Raw genomic sequence first — 17,159 nt, forward strand, 5'->3', positions numbered from 1 at the left:
TACAGGAAATGCAACCACTGGTTTGCCTGTAATTTCTATAAAAAAAAATTGTTTGCAACGAACTATAGGGTAGAGAATTCTCTACCCTATAGTTCGTTTTTTTTAGCATTAGAAAGAACTTGAAAGAAGGTAACCGATCTTGACATGTCTTTTAATTGAAAAACGCTTTTTACAAATAAATAAGTATTACTTATGAAAGCAGAAGAATATAAATAATCGTATTAGATTCGTAATTGTTACATATTTGCCGTAACTTATTTTGAAAACGTGTTTTTCAATTAAGACTCATCAAGATTGTTTACCTTATTTCTAATGCTAAAAAAACGATCTATAGTATGTCTATGTACTTCTATTACTAACCTATTAAGACCCAATTAATGCACAACCTACTATTAATTGTCCCCAAATGAGTACCAAATATCAAATATCAACATTTATTCAGCAAATAGGCCACAAGGGCACTTTTACACGTCAACATTGAATTTACATAAAAGCAAAAATAATAACATCAACAATTTTATAAAATAAAACTAACAATTCAATCTAACGTATTACAATTACTAAGAGATGTATATGGTCTCTTAATGTCAAATTACATACAAAATACAGATAAAAAAACACACACAAAGAAATCTATAATATTTAGAGGTGTAAATGTCTCTAGGTGTCAGAACTATAAAATTATATAGTTTATCAAGTTATCCTTAGAGATGTATAGGGTCTCCAAGAGTCAATATCCTGTATAATTAATACATTCATTAAGAGAAAAGAAACATACGAGAACAGAATGAGGCGTCTCACTGTAATTAATTAATAAAAATTAAGTTACTAAGTATAATAGCTCGTGTTAGCTTAAACAGACCAGTCTCCACAAACAGCACCCGTTCACGAGTATGACGCGTATCTCAGCCATCGCCTCCCTCAACCTTCATTCGGGAAAGTGGCGACCCGATCAACGACGCCACCGTAAGCAAAGACTTTTAAGCGAGCATGACATGTTCAAGCTACCGGCCTATATTAATATTACCATTAGTGCAAGTCAGTTAACTTTGAACTTACTGTTGAGATGATTTTGTCTCCCCATTTCTCCATTCCTTCTGGTTGGTAGAGAGTCTGTAAGACAAAAAATAGGGGCAGCTGTAAATTATACTGTTATGCTAAGGACAATATAGACTCAGATTCGCACTATGGTCACAGAATGAATAATAGTACTAGGTACAGAAAACTCACTCTCTAATAAAACGCGTCTGTTACGATCAGCACAGATATGGCCACTAGGTGGTGACAGCGCCACATGCGGCTAATGGCTTTCCCCAAAATTGGGGTTGAACGGATGTACTTTTAGCTACCTGTAGCAAAGCGACGAAATCACGGAGTGAGCCACGCCTGCTATGGTTCAAAAGTGTTTGAATTACTCAAAAAAATAATATTTCTTATTAAGCACAATAATTATGTATGCAAGAATGGTACTGAAAAATTTAACTATCTCTGTTACTAAAAGAGAGAAATGAAGAGAAAATGTGATTAGAGTGTTAAAAAGGGCTTAAAGGGAATTGTGTAAATTCGCCCCAATGTAATATGTAGTATGTTGTGTGTGTCTAAATTTTAGATTCTTAATACAGTTGACTGATCGTTAGGCGGGTCTACACAGAATGAGCCACCTTGGGAGGAAATTTCGGATGTTGGAGACATTTACACAGACTGAGCTGCTTTGCACGGCAATTTGGCAATTTCTCCATGAGGTGACTTGTTCTATGTGGACTAGCCTATTTATAAAACTTACTGCAACATGATAAATAAATACTACTAATTGCCAGCTAGCTAGGTTTATATTAAAATATTTTTTTTTAAACAAAACACTGCTAAAAAAACTATTAAAGAAAATAAATACTAGCAGCATTATTTCGCCAAGAGGCAAGCACATTTTGTAAGCGCTTTGGACACCAAGCATGTTGTCTGGGAAATAAGACCCTATACTGCTCTCCGGACATTAAACTATCTCTATGCAAAAAAGATGATATCTTGATATGTTCCTGTGTGAAAAAAAGCCAATCAACAAACATAATTTAAGATTTTTTGTAGTTTTGTTTTAAATGATTTTTTATGGTTACAGGTTGTAATAATAATATTGTAACCTAATATTATATTATTAACGAAAAAATATTAGTTACAACTTGACTACATAACCATTATCTTGTTAAAAAAAACTGTTAGCCGACAATTGCGGTCATATCTAAAATTTATGCTTAGTAATGTAGACAGCATTCACCAATTAACATGAAGTAGTGAAATTTACATATCATAATAGACAAAAGTATTACAACTGTTGTATTACTTACATCTCTAGCACCTTCCTTGTAAATCTTGTAGAGTCTCGGCGAGAACATGCATTGCCACGTTAGTTTCATTTTAAGAAGACACACCTTGTACAAAATAAAACACAATTTCTAGCGTGATTTTTGATTTATAGATGCGAGAGAGTAGTTTATAATTTTACTAACTGTAATAACAGTATTAACAGTTATATTTTATTTATTTTTGAACAGAAATCCGTTAGATAGAAAATCCAAATCAGTGAAACTGATTAATTTTGTGTAATTCTGTAATTCACAATTTCGCGAATATTTCCGTAATCATTTTCCTTTCCTCTGCTGGTTGAAATTTTTTTTTTTCGATGTGGATGTCATGTCGTAATTGATTTTTATATCTATTCTGTGGAAACTTCTTTTATATAAATTTCATTCTGGTGTAATGTTGGCTATACGTATTTCATACAGAAAGCTTCAAAATGTGGTAACGAGTTTAGCTGCGCAGTAATTCATTTTTTAAATTATATAATGTTATCTGTGGAGAATCAAATAGACAGTCGCAGTCAGTCAAGTAAATTGCATTGAAAATGAAATTATTATAACTTATTTAACAGAACATAATTATTAAAACTATTTTTCGCCAAACATTACGAGACTAGTCATGAAACATGGTTTATTTAATGAAGATAATTTCGGTAATCGTACTAACTGCTATTGTTGCAGTAAAAGCCAGAATACACAAGTTGCCTCTTACGGTAAGGGTAATAAACATATTTTACTATTTTCTGTCGCTCCTGCTAGTTTAAATGGAGTAATATATTTAATAACGTGCTTCAGAATGTAAACTTATTCGGTAAACCATGTCAAACAGTGTCGTTTATTTTATAATTTAAAATTAAGTGAACATGAATGTGTATATTGGATTAATGCCTATCAACTTTGCGGTTGGTTGGTTATTGTTGTCAGAGCTGTGCTAAATTATTCGTGCCATTTTATTCAGTATCCAGGAAACGCTTATTGGCGGGGTGGATTATTATTATATATCTGCAAATATTTATGTTGGTAGTTATAAATTGTGCATGCCAGTAAAACTTAGGTAAAACTACATAATTTAGTGTAAGTATAGCCATTTACATAAGTTTCATTAGTGAATATATAAATAAGTCCCTATTATAGTGTATACAGCTTGTATATAGTTAAAATAAGAAAACATTATACATAGAGATTTGTGTTCAATAACATCAACAAAAGTTATAGCACTATTTGTTGAAATATAACGATACTTACCTACTACCAGCGTCCATGCTGCTGAGCGAATCTATTTTTTTTGTATGTATTAACATTTGTCATACCTAGTCATGCAAAACTGCTCGTTTAAAGTTATAAGATTTTGTATACTGATATTCAATATGTATGGTCAACAGCATAAAACATACGGTTGAAGAAATGGATTTCTGTGCTAATTTGGACGAAAATAATAAAATAATTGTTATAGTGGCTTTTATATTAATTGTCTCTGTAACAAGGTATGTAGCGGCAAAGTTATCAAATACTTAAATGTAAATCCTTACATAATAAATGTTAAACTACTTACTTACAATAACATGTACCTATTTAAACACTACTTTAAGTATTACATTTTTTTGAGGTTGATTTATATGTCTTCCTGTCATTTTGTTTGCATCACTACATACATTTCTTTAAAGTGCCTAATTAAGGATACTTCTTTAATAAAACATAAATATGACTGTCAGTGCGAATTATTTTATCTTATGATAATTAGAGTAAGTACAAGAGTTAGGTTATTGGATGTAGATTAAAACTGGATGTTTAGTACTTGGTCGCGACACGAAATAACAAAAAGTCATTAAGATAATCATGCTTGCGGAGCAACGTTATTCATGGCACTAGTAAGAAAATCGCGAGAAGTCAAAGAAATTGTTATGCAAATAAGAGCGAGTGGATGAAGTTTCACATGCAAAACTTTTCTTCTTTCTTTATATTTAAGAGCTGTGCTCTTGTTGGTGGAGCAATCTCTAAATCGTCCGGTCCTCTGCCTCCTCCTCCTCCTTAACCTTCTTAACCTTCTGGTATGGACAACCTGAACTTCAGCAGAACTTATACTCACTCTAATTTCTTTGTAAACATAACAATTTTTAACAACTAAAAATTTTTTTATTGTGCCGTAAAATCAGGTAAGTATAGTCCTTAAGTACAACTATGGCCTAGTTTTTAACGTTGATTCTTAACGAGCCAAACGATTTATACTAATTGTTACATTTATTTTGGAGGTTAGATACACTAATGCTTAGTGTATATTATATGCTCAGCATGATTAAAAAACAAATACTTATATATATTATATTGGAACTTGAATCTGGACCATAGTTGTAAGTTGTGGACTAAAGTTACCTGATTTTACGGTACCAGATATATTACGTTAATGTTCAAGCCAAGTTCCATGTAATTAAAGCATGGCCTTTTAAAATGAGAGTGCACCTTCAATTATTTAGGAGCGGTTTTTAAGTAGTAACGCCTCCGCCGCCTTCTAAGATACAGTAATTAATTTTTTTTAGAGTTCGGTATCCAAAGGGTAAAAACAAGACCCTTTTACTAAAACTCTGCTGTCCGTCTGTCTGTCACCAAGCTGTAACTCTTGAACCATGATAACTTTCACAGATGTATTTATGAAATTTTCATAGATGTATTTATGTTGCCGCTATAGCAACAAGTACTAAAAACGAAATGAAATAATTATTGAAGTGGGGCTCCCATACGACAAACTTGATTTTTTTGCCGGTTTTTGCAAAATTACCCTTGTGCGCGAGTCCGATTCACACTTGGCCAGTTTTTAAAATCTTTGTTGAGAAGGAAGAGTCACCCATTGACGATGTCACTCCTGTAATGAGTTCTACATTATTTAAGACAGTTGTGGGGAATCTTAATAAGTCAATATTGTAACGTTCCAGGATGATTACCGACACTATGTGGACCTGACCACCTTCGGGTTCTTCCAAGGAGGGGTGCTCGATGTTCGCATGGTCAACTTCAAACTACCCTCAAACGTGGAACCTGGAGAGGTATGTACAGTCAGCCAAGAAAGTGGTCTACCAGTTTTCGACTCTATCATCTGATTGATAGAGATACCATCGCCCATACTGTTAACTGTACATCGGTGGACCTTATGCCTTTTGTAATAAAGTCCACTGATGTACAGTCAGCAGTGTTGCTGTTTGTACACTAAGCCGCTATAGTGCATGGAAATTTTCCAAATGAGTAGTTAATTTATAATTTGTATAAACTACGTACAACCGAAACCCTTGAATCTTAATATGAAATATATATTCTTCAAATGTAAGCAAGCAAAAAAAATATTTGAACTACAACCCTATTGGGGGTGAAAACTGGGTTTTATGTTTTATGTTAGTAATTTTATACGGAACGAATGAAAAAAGGCCTGGCTCATAGACAACATACGAGATTACTTGGCTTTAATGCATGATATAGTTTTTATTTGACGTTCATAAGCGCATTGTAATATGTCTACTTGAAAAATAAAAATAAATCTTTATGTTTTCTTTATATTGACTAGTTATATATACTTTCCAGTACGGGTTCACCCTCGACCGCACAGTGAACGACGCCATCAGCCCGTACCTGGAGGCACATTCCGACACGTGCTTCCTGAAGGACAGCGAGAGCAGCTACACGTCCCCGCAGCACCCCGCCATCGTGTTCCTTAAGATGGACTTCAACAACTTGAAGTGAGTCTCAACAACCCGTTTAGGATTAAAATATGGTTAAATATGAACGGACTAGCAAGCGCAGCGTAGGACGTCCACCCACAAGATGGACGGACGACCTTGTTAAGGTCGCCGGAAGACGCTGGATGCGGGTCGCTTCCAACCGGCACGTATGGAGGTCCAAGGGGGAGGCCTATGGTCAGCAGTGGACGTCTTATGGCTGAGATGATGGTGAACTTCAGTTATAGAACTAATACAATGTTTGATACTTCTTTACTTCCTCTGTGTTTAAAACTTCAGCCATATAAGCAATCTCATGAGCCCATGCCACATGGCAGTAATTCTCATCTGGATTTGTTCGCTTACGTGATTTATTTAAAAATAGATAATATGCTAGAAGAAAATTTAAATTATGGGGCTTCTTATAGTTAGTGCGTTTGCAAATAAGATTAATTGCATAGGTGTCGACATATTCTATTCTATTCTATTCTACATATATATTCTATCGTATATTGTATTTGTTGTCACTTTGTAATAAGTATGTAAGTGCCATAGTCTAATAAATTATAGTCTTCTCTTCCCAGAGTGACACAAGCCTACATCACAATAACGTTGCCACTTTATATAGATGACGTACAGTCCGTTTTTTTTTAGCATTAGAAAGAACTTCGCAGAAGTAAGCTTGTGGTTCCAAATCCGGCACTTTTAGCGGTAATAATTTGAAGTAAATTATATGTATTGACCATGCTACATTAGATAATTCAATAATTATTAACAATTAAAGAGCCTGATAAAAGCTGCACGCTTGCTTCTGTGGAGTTCTTTCTAATGCTAAAAAAAACTAACTATAGGCTTGTGTCAGTCACGTGGTCGGAAGAGAGTACCAGGCGGAGTATATTATTATACCATGGTAAGTGCAAAAAGAACTTAGGTATAGCGCTGTGGATGAGGATGACTGTTTTTTCATTTTCCGTGTTTCAGGCTAAACATAACTTGCAAAGGGAGCGACTTGAAAGCCATGCATCTGTATCAGAACCGATCGCAGATACCGCTGGACCGCGCCAAGCGGAGTAGCTTCTGGCGACATCCTTACATCACCAAGCGGTCTCTTGACAGTGAGTACAGTAGTCTGCTCTCCCCTGCCCCAGTCGCCTGGGGTGGCACTCACCCCTAATTCCTTACCGTTCCCGTCCAACAACCCCCCTTCCCCTCCCCTTTGGGGATACCGAATTATCCCGTCTTACGGTTAACTTAAATACCGCGCCAGCCCCCCGGCCCCGTTTTTTTCTAAAAGCCATGTTTTTTTAGTTTTATTGGAAAAGAAAAACCATGTCACTTAGTTTATATATTTTTACGAAAAAAAAAGATAAGAAATTTTAAAAAACGCATTTTGAAAAGATTTGTGAATTTTTCCATTTATTTTTGATCCATACTACACCTGCTTAGCTTGTGTTTTGTTAAAAAGATTCATTTCTTTTCCAAAAAAACTGAAAAATACGGACCAAAACGATATCTTCAAAACGTCCTGAAAAAAAAAACGATTTTATTTCTTTGAGAATTTTCAAACCTAAGCCCGTCACGACATCTAGTCACCGCCGCGCCGTGCGTGACCTTCGACATCTAGACTTAAGTAATCTAATTCTCAATAACAGTTTATTATTATATCGGCATAAAAGCCCGCTAAGTTATATTACAGAATTAACTTATGTTTCTTTGAATCCCCCTGTGCCCTCTCTCCTCTGAGCTAAGTAGGAAACCCTTGCTCCTGTCGGGAACAAGAAAGTTGTATGAGGCCACGCCGGCCCTGGCAAACATGACCATTGGGTCTTGGCGTAATGTTAATAAAGTGATGTTTTACTTATATAATGGCTGCTCTACACGATGGGCCAACGCCGGCCACTCCAAGGGACGCATTTATGCGTTAGAGGGAGCAAGTGATATTGCTATCTCATTCTACCGCATGGCTGCGTCCCTTGGAGTGGCCGGCGTTGGCCCATCGTGTAGAGGTACCCTAAAGTGTGATGGCACACTCAACATCACTTTATTAACATTACGAAACTTGTGTTTACTTTTCAGAGGGCCCGGAATGCGTCCCGCCTTGTTCATGTGCCCATCTGCCGATAACGAAAGAGACGAAAAATGGCTTCGACTATTATAACACCAGTGTGAGTTGTTACATTATTTTGCATAATATTAATACACATATAACACCATTTTTCATTTGCTCAGATTAGGCCCACTTGCATCATTCCACTAACCCGGAGTTAACCGGTTAAACCAGGAGATGCCATTGTTAGCCATACAAATTGACACAAGGTTAATAGTTTAACCGCTTAACCCCGGGTTAGTGGAATGATGAAAGTGGGCCTAAGACATCATTTTGCATCGATGCAGTAGGTACAACAAACTGCAAAAATGCGTTATGAATAAATTCCAGTAATTTAGCAACGCTGTGTACATTTATTACCTAAATACACCAAAGAACAATTAATATGGGACACCATTATCTCACAATTCTGTACAATATTACCCTTTTTCGTAACGCGTGATTGAAAAGAATTGAAGACACATCTGAGTTCAGAAACGGATTTTCTATTGGCTACTGTAGGCCAAGCACAGGATTGGCGCGACAATATCTCGCGGCGAGATAGACTACCCGTCTTTTTCTATGTTTATTAAAGAGGGATGTGTAGTCTATCTCACCGCGACACACGCTATAGGTGGGGTTGCCATACGTCCCGTATATATGGCACTGTCACCGTATTTAAGTATCACGTCCCGTATTTATACCGGTCCCGTTTTTGCCCCGTATTTTGACCACTGGACTGGCCTAGTGGGTAGTGACCCTGCCTATGAAGCCGATGCTCCCGGGTTCGAATCCTGGTAAGGGCATTTATTTGTATGATGATACAGATATTTGTTCCTGAGTCATGGTTGTTTTCTATGTACCTATTTAAGTATTTATCTATTATACCTATATATCGTTGTCTGAGTACCCATAACACAAGCCTTCTTGAGCTTACCGTGGGGCTTAGTCAATTTGTGTAAAAATGTCCTATACTATTTATTTATTAATAGCGCTCTGGAATACCACTGTCCCTTATCAGTTCTGACTAATTATGGCAACCCTAACTATCGGGCCAATCTTGAGTTAGCCCGGCTGATTCACTAAACTAAACTGTATAAAAATAAAGCATCTTAGGTTAGACTTTAACTCCCTATTGCACTTCGAGTCCAGATGTCCTTTTATGTCCCCAGTTCGCAATGTACGTGGCATCCGTGCGAGAGGAGGGGCTCTACAACCTCTACTTCCACAACTGCCCGAAGACCGACAAGGGGCTCACACCCGCTATGAACTTTGTTGTAAGTAACAACGTTTATTACTGGTTCAATAGAATAAACCGTAACTATACATGCTTTGGTATATCTTTAACCTTTTGAACGCCAAACGGCGCATCCATTTGCCGTGCCACTGACTGCACGGGGGTAAAATTTAGTTTTGTGAATAAATAATGCCAACCTAAAAGTGGGGTGTTTTCAGTACATTTTCATCAAAAAACGATCGACTTCAAATGTCGTCTTTGGCGTCGTTGTCACGATTTAGCGTTGACGTCAATTGCCGTCTGTGGCGTTCAAAATGTTAATCGATTTCCCCTCAAATCACCCTGTATAAGATAAAATCTATTTCAGATAGAAATATACGAAAGCAACGACGGTAACTTCCTGTCAGCGGGCGAGATGCCGCTCCCCGCCTTGTACAGCACGATGTCGCTTATATTCCTGCTGTCTGCTGGCTTCTGGACCTTCATCCTGAAGAGCAGCAAGCACCCCGTGTACCGGATACACATCCTCATGTGCGTGCTGGCGTACCTGAAGGCGCTGTCGCTGGCCTTCCACGGGATCAACTACTACTTCATCAGGACGCGGGGCGAGCACGTCACGGCCTGGGCTATACTATACTACATCACTCACCTGTGAGTATATATAGTCCTCGTCGTTTTCGATGACAGCGACCACAAACACACATTATGGACGTTGTCTAGCATGAGCCCTTATGTGGCTGGCCAGGCCGAACTTGTCTTAAATCTTATCTTATTGCTTTCGGGGGCCTTTGGGTAAGGTGCTCGACGCTGCACTAGTATTCGACATGAGCACTTTATGTCAAAGTGACAAGAATTAAATTTGAATACAGAAAAATTTTCGCTGTTTAAATTTAATCTATATTATTTTGACATAAAGTGCCCATGTCAAATACTACTGCAGCGTCGAGCACTATAGTATTTCTGCCTTATACTGCTGCTGACAAAGATGGGTGTATTCAGAGAGAGACGGGTGAGCACATACAACACACATTATGCGACAAGCGCGTACAACAGACAGGGACGGATGTATTTATATGTTTGGGCGCTTTAATCGCTACGCATACGTTTAAATGTTGTAGCATGGTTGTAGCTTTCTAATCTAATAATAAGCTGTCAAATTCCAAGCACGAATCTGTCTTAGATTTTACCCCCTTATTCATAAACTTTATGGGATTGATTTTGTTGGCGAAGGTTCGGAAATGATGAAGGCGACACCACTTACAGCACTTACCACCAATTACAGTTTAACAATTAATGTATTAATCCTGCCGTGTTAACAACATAGTTATGCAGTAATCGCAGTTGAAAAGACATGCAATTGTTTATCTTGTTCTCTTTGAGTAAGTTCTTTATTTAAACGATGTTTTTCGTGCAAGTACTGCACATGCGATAAGTAGGGCAGAATCTGAGTGATTAAATTACAAAAATGTGAAAAGACAAGTAAATCGCAAGGTACTGTTAGCGGTGCGCGCGCGCTCCGGCCTCGAGCCCTGGAGGAATGCGGGCCGACGCGTCGATGAGACGACAGCCGGCGGCGGCGGGGCGCGGGGCGCGGACGCGGGAGGCGGGGGACCCGGCCTGCGAGTCCTCTAGTGGGGCGCGCTAACAGACTTAGTTAAATTATGTTTTCTCAAAAATGGACGGCAAAGTCGACTTTGCCGTCTAAAAAATAGGTCGCGAAGCGTGTAGTTTAGGGTCAGTCAAAAATTAAAAAGTTAAAAACATTGCAGTCTCGATTTTGGGACTGCAATGTTGCATACAAATTCCATTATTTGTCGAGTTCCAAACTTTTTAAAAGTTGAAATGGCCATATCAAGTGAAGGCACAGGCCCATTAAACAGCCAAACAGATGATTAGTACCGCGACTATTTAGTTGTCTCAAATAAGTCAAATAGGTTGGCGTATTTTCGGCAGAAAAATACACTTTTATTTTTTTATTAAAAAAAATAAAATGGCGGCAAGGGCTTTTTTCTGTGAAAATATATACGTAACAATGTTGCTTTTGTAAAATATTTCTATGATATTTATATTTCTTGCACCATTTTTGAGAAAAGCACTATATATGACTCGACTGGAAGGCTACTTGCTGGCTTCAGATTCAATTAAACGGACTCCCAAGGTCGTCCGTTTAAAACGAATCCTCAGCCTGCAAGTAGCTACTTCCGAGCCTCGACAATAATGTACTATTATTCCTTTCTTACAAATACATAAGTCAAGATGACTGATAAAAACAAAGGATTCATAGCTAATTCAGGCCAGTAACACGTTTATGAACATACATTGAGGTTTTCGGTACGGGAATGATTTCATGTATTTATAACTTCGTTTATTGTAAATAATTACCCAACTATAAATTAAACGTAGGTAGTAAGGTCCAAATGTGGTCTTATAAATGTTAAATTAATATCGTTTTTTACAGTTCTTATCTGACTATTTGGTTTCTATTTGACTAGTGTAAAACATTCCCGCACCGAAAACCCCGATGTATGTTTATGAATAACGACATAAGACTTTACACACGTAATATACTGTCAATGAAATAGGGTATTCTTTTGAATTATGAATAATGGATAATATTAGTTTCTAGCACAACTGTTTTTAAGACATAGTCTAATAAAGTAAAACATGGTCTTCTCTTCCCAGAGTGACACAAGCCTACGTCACAATACCATTGCCATTTTATATAGCACTACCTATTGCATACTATTATATAGCGCTGTCACATGATAACGTAGACTTGTGTCAATCACATGGTCGAAAGAGAGTACCAGGCGGCCTATATTATTATACCATATAGTTATAACACATATTATAAGAGATAATAAAATATAGTTTTGATTGACAGGCTAAAAGGCGCGGTGTTGTTCGTGACGATAGTGCTGGTCGGCACGGGCTGGAACTTCATCAAGCACATCCTGGCTGACCGGGACAAAAAACTGTTCATGATCGTCATACCGCTCCAGGTATTCAATAAATAAATTTAATAATTATTGGGACATCTTACACAGATCAGCGAAGCTTGTACCATGGGTGCTAGGCGATGATATACATACTTATATAGATAAATGCATACTTATATACATAGAAAACACCCATGACTCAGGAACAAATATTAGTGTTCATCACACAAATAAATGACCTTAATGGGATTCGAACCCAGGACTATCGGCTTCGCAGGCATGTTCACTACCCACTAGGCCAGACCGGTCGGTTCTGTGTTGTGAATTAAAATAAAATATTAAAACAATTATTTAAAAAAACACTGTAAACAACGGTATCGTCTTGGGTCGTCCCATTCGTTTTTCGTCAAGTTTTTAGATTAGTCCTATTCTGCTTTCGTCACTCATTCTACATTCGTCACAATCGTCGGTGGCTTTCAATGTAGAATGAGTGACGAAAGTAGAATAGGACTAATTTAAGAACTTGACGAAAAACGAATGGGACGACCCAAGACGATATCTAAACAACAATCTATCTATTTTAAAACATCTTGTTCTATTTCCCAGTTTCAACTGTCTTGCGATGGTTTTGCTGCGCTCTGTCCGAGTTATAATAATAGCATTTTTTGCATCGGGGTGGTATTCCACCTCTCCAATTTCTTTGTACAATATCTCTCTCATTTAAGCAAAAAGTGTGACGCAATAAACATTGGACAAAGACATTGGATAGGTGAAATACGAATACCACCCTCAGTTAAATATTTAGAGTAAATTGAACACAACACAGAACGTGGGTGCTGATTTTTATGGTAATGTATAGTTGAGCAAATATCTGGTAAACCAAAGCCGAAAAAAACACGAAAGCAAAATAACTAGTTTATTAAAACAATCTATTGCAATTGTTGCAATAATTACGTCTAGTAACTACTAGTTATGCGCAGCGTATAGTTTTTAAATGGAGATATTTTTTTTCCTTGTTTTAATGTAATGTAACGTTTATTTGAGACAAACAGTCCATATACATAATAATCGTATGTTTGCGCCTATAATTCACACTGTCTAAGGCACTATATACGCAATGCAATTAATTTCCCGCGGTTTCAGTCTTCATCCATGTGCGTATATGGGGTTGTTCATAAATTACGACATCTATTTTTGACGATTTTTGACCCCCCCCCCCCCCCTAAAATCATCCAAAAATCATGCTTCAAATGACCCCGTTTCCTCCTACATCATGCTACCATCATCTAATCTCCGGACCCCCCCCCTAATTTGAAATGACGCAATTTATGAATAGCCCCTATGGATAATGCCGTACTACTTTTTACGGTTCTGATTATGGATATGTCTCCATTGTTAGGTTGTGGCGAACGTGGCGGAAATCATAATAGCGGAGAGCGAGGAGGGCGCGGCGGAGCACAACGCGTGGAGCGACACCTTCATCTTGGTGGACCTGCTGTGCTGCGGCGCCATTCTGTTCCCTGTCGTGTGGTAACACTTTTATAGTTTGTTTTTTTTTTGAATTAGAAATAAGGTAAGCAATCTTGATGTGTCTTATAATTGAAAATCGCATTTTAAAAATATGTTACGGCAATTATGAATCTAATACGATCATTTATATTCTTCTGCTTTCATAACTGATAGTTATTGATTTTTAAAAAGCGTTTTTCAATTAAAAGACATGTTAAGATCGCTTACCTTCTTTGAAGTTCTTTCTAATGATAAAAAAACGAACAATAGGGCCATCCCACACTACCGTCCCGCTAGCGTCAGCGTCTAGTCAACTCTATTGCTGCTGCTCGGCGCAACGTTCGCTCAAAAGACGCTAGTGTGGAGTGGCCCTTACCAGATTTCCTTACACATTTGGTAACAAAAAAGGAATGTTTCATAGAAACTTTCTGGGACAGTTTTTCAGCTTCATGTACTTTATCAGAATACCAATTTTTATAGAAAGCTAAGATGTGATCGAAATGTACAAACTTTTAAAGAAATGCTCTTTACCTCTCAGCAGGCGTGGCTCACTCCGCGATTTCGTCGCTTTGCTACAGGTAGCTAAAAGTACATCCGTTCCACCCCAATTTTGGGGAAAGCCATAAGCCGCGCGTGGCGCTGTCGCCACCTAGCGGTCATATCTGTCCTGATCGTAATACACGCGTTTTGTTAGAGAGTGAGTCTTCTGTAGCTAGTACTATTATTTATTCTGTGCTCTCAGGTCGATACGTCACTTGCAAGACGCGTCGAGCACCGACGGCAAAGCAGCGATCAACCTGCGGAAACTGAAGCTGTTCCGACACTTCTACATAATGGTTGTGTGCTACATATACTTCACCAGGTTCATCGTCTATCTGCTCAAGGTAAATACATAAAATACATGGTATAATAATATACTCCGCCTGGTACTCTCTTCCGACCACGTGACCGACACAAGCCTACGTCATCATGCGACAGCGCTATATAATAATATGCAATAGCGCTATATAACGTGGCAATGTTATTGTGACGTAGGCTTGTCACTCTGGGAAGAGAAGACCATGTTTTATTAGACTATGGGTAAATGTAAATATACAGTTTAGCCTAATAACATTTGCCTGAAAACTCTTCTAGGCTTAATGTCTTATGTCACAAAATAAGTAACAGTACTAATTGAACATGAAAGAAACTTCCTACAAAACTGAAGTTTGACAGCGGTTCAGCGACGAATCACGCTGTCCGTTTCTAATGTATGTCATTATCTAATTAGGGTTGTCAAAATTCAAGTAATTATCTTATCTGTGGTTGTGCATGCAAAGGGACGTCAAGGTCCTATATCGTCAGGTGACAAGCAAAACTCACTAATTACAAAAAAAAAATATTTAACATAAATCAACCTTATTTAGGAAGTAATATGCTGCCCTCCTAAGCCGGATAGGGCTATCTCAAAAACAAATGATTATGAAAATGGAATTCTCAGTAATAGAAACTAAAGTATAAGTTAGCAATGAATTTTCTTTTGAGACAGCGCTCTTTGGCTTAGCAGGGCAGTATTAGTAGTAGTAGTATAGCAGGTTCACTATGGCTATTAACTTATGGTTTAAGAATTTATTTCTCCAAAATAATATTACAATTCACTTACAAAGAGAAATACAAACAAACATTATGTATGTACATTATTTACAGAGTGCACGAATAGCATTAAATATATTCTAAAACAAAACAAAGCAAAACTTGTGATAGTTATGGTGAGTTTTGGTTGTATTCAGTATTCAGATCTTTATTTGCTAATATAGACAAAAGCCATGCAAATACAATAATAAATAATCACATAAAAACAGTCGCCTGACTATATAGGTCTATGTTTAATATGTGCCCCGTCCTGCCCCACAGATAACGGTGCCGTTCCAGTACTCGTGGATAGACGAGATGTCGCGCGAGCTGGCAACGTTCGTGTTCTTCGTGATGACCGGCTACAAGTTCCGGCCCGCGGCCGCCAACCCGTACTTCACGCCCAACACGTCGGACGACGCGCTCGTGTGAGTCACCCTTACTCGACCGTCCTGCCCTATAGACAACGGGGCCGTTCTAGTACAGTCGCCAGCAGATAAATCGGAGCGGCCAAGGTGTTCACAATATCTGAACACGCACTCTAACGCCTTGACAATAGAGGCGTGCTCAGATATTTGTGAACACCTTGGCCGCTCCGATATATCTGATGGCGACTGTACTAGTAGTATTAGTAGTATTTGAAACCCATTCCTTCGTTTTCAGCCTATCGGAAATTGGCGTGCTAGAGGGAGTGACCAAGATACCGCACCGCGGCGAGAGGAAGCGAGAGGACACCGTGCCTCTCATGCAGGACGGGTACAATTCCGACTAGCGTCCGCTTTCCTAGTTAGTTTTATACCTTGTACCATAGAGTTTATGACTGCTAAAGTGCATGAAAAATTTGTACCGATGCGGAAGCTAGAGATAAACCAAGAAAAGTCTGCAACGATTTTGATAGCACACGCAGTGCGAGTGTTATTATAAACGTTAAACTTATATGAAATTATGACGTATAAATAATACTTGCACTTCGTGTGGTATCAAAATCGCTGCAGATTTGTCTTGGTCTAACTTGTAGCTTTGCACCGATTTTGACAGAACAAAGTGTGGGAGTGCCACCGTCAATTAATATGACAATAACGTTCATAGTGGCACTTTCACTGTACCTATGTTCCGTCAAAGTTGGTGCAATAATTGTTTAGATTAGACCAGCGGTCGGCAACCAGCGGCCCGCAAACCTCTCACTTGCGGCCCGCGAGCCTCTCTGGCTACTTTGTATGTAATATTGACAAATGACAATGCCTGATAAAGTCACAAATATTAACAAAGTGCGGCCCGCGTCCACTTCGTTAACTGCTATGTGGCCCTTGGCTGCTAAAAGGTTGCTGACCGCTGGATTAGACGAACCCTAAAATAGCGGTAACATTGTGTTTTTATACTATGAAGATAGCTTGGGACTTTGCCACCATCATTGTATTTGAAAACTTAATAAGCAAATTTCAATGCCATGTTTTTTTTTATTTATGTTTAGCATTCTATTGACTCAGCGCTGCCACACTTAAGACAGTTAAGACGAAAGTGGAGGGTGCGCGAAATCGTGTTTTCATACAAACGTAACCCTGTATCATAGACTAGGAATCCTCTAGACCGAGTTTAGAGCAATTATTTCATGCAACCGATGATGCCAAAAATGCGGGGGTGCAAACGAGGTGAGGAAAATCCCGTGCCGTGATTGGTCCGTTCAAACAGACGGACGTCACACAAAGACACTTTCGACTCGAACAT

The 17,159-nt window shown here is 38.2% G+C and overlaps 2 protein-coding genes and 1 long non-coding RNA gene across 3 annotated transcripts in view; 1 reads left to right on the forward strand and 2 right to left on the reverse strand.

The window, feature by feature from the left end:
- The window catches only part of LOC134678773 (phosphatidylserine lipase ABHD16A), a 29,314-nt gene extending 26,654 nt beyond the window's left edge, over positions 1–2,660 (reverse strand). The window contains exons 1-2 of the mRNA XM_063537473.1: positions 2,340–2,660; positions 1,060–1,113 (exon numbers count right to left, since the gene is read on the reverse strand). Of these exons, the coding sequence (XP_063393543.1) occupies positions 1,060–1,113; positions 2,340–2,408 (123 nt within the window). The 5' untranslated portion in view covers positions 2,409–2,660. The remainder of the gene's footprint in view (positions 1–1,059; positions 1,114–2,339) is intronic.
- LOC134678789 (uncharacterized) overlaps positions 1–8,944 on the reverse strand; it is a 35,598-nt gene extending 26,654 nt beyond the window's left edge. The window contains exon 1 of the long non-coding RNA XR_010100245.1: positions 8,871–8,944. This is a non-coding gene — a long non-coding RNA (uncharacterized LOC134678789). The remainder of the gene's footprint in view (positions 1–8,870) is intronic.
- Positions 2,874–16,582, forward strand: LOC134678736 (protein GPR107). Its single transcript, XM_063537416.1, has 12 exons — positions 2,874–3,064; positions 5,279–5,389; positions 5,919–6,073; positions 7,034–7,167; positions 8,129–8,217; positions 9,311–9,415; positions 9,743–10,026; positions 12,260–12,377; positions 13,714–13,844; positions 14,566–14,707; positions 15,717–15,862; positions 16,098–16,582. The coding sequence occupies exons 1-12, from the start codon at positions 2,978–2,980 to the stop codon at positions 16,204–16,206; spliced, it is 1,611 nt and encodes a 536-aa protein (XP_063393486.1). The 5' UTR covers positions 2,874–2,977; the 3' UTR covers positions 16,207–16,582.
- Positions 16,583–17,159: the final 577 nt, after the last annotated feature.

The sequence above is a fragment of the Cydia fagiglandana genome, chromosome Z, assembly GCF_963556715.1.
Source record: "Cydia fagiglandana chromosome Z, ilCydFagi1.1, whole genome shotgun sequence".
Lineage (NCBI taxonomy): Eukaryota > Metazoa > Arthropoda > Insecta > Lepidoptera > Tortricidae > Cydia > Cydia fagiglandana.

What these genes read in the sequence shown, in the direction of transcription:
- LOC134678736 (XM_063537416.1), top strand. Translation starts at nt 2,978, where the DNA reads ATGGTTTATTTAATGAAGATAATTTCGGTAATCGTACTAACTGCTATT. An exon ending in ATGGACTTCAACAACTTGAA is followed by an intron (nt 6,074 to 7,033) that starts GTGAGTCTCAAC and finishes TCCGTGTTTCAG; the next exon opens with GCTAAACATAACTTGCAAAG. An exon ending in CTATACTACATCACTCACCT is followed by an intron (nt 10,027 to 12,259) that starts GTGAGTATATAT and finishes TTTGATTGACAG; the next exon opens with GCTAAAAGGCGCGGTGTTGT.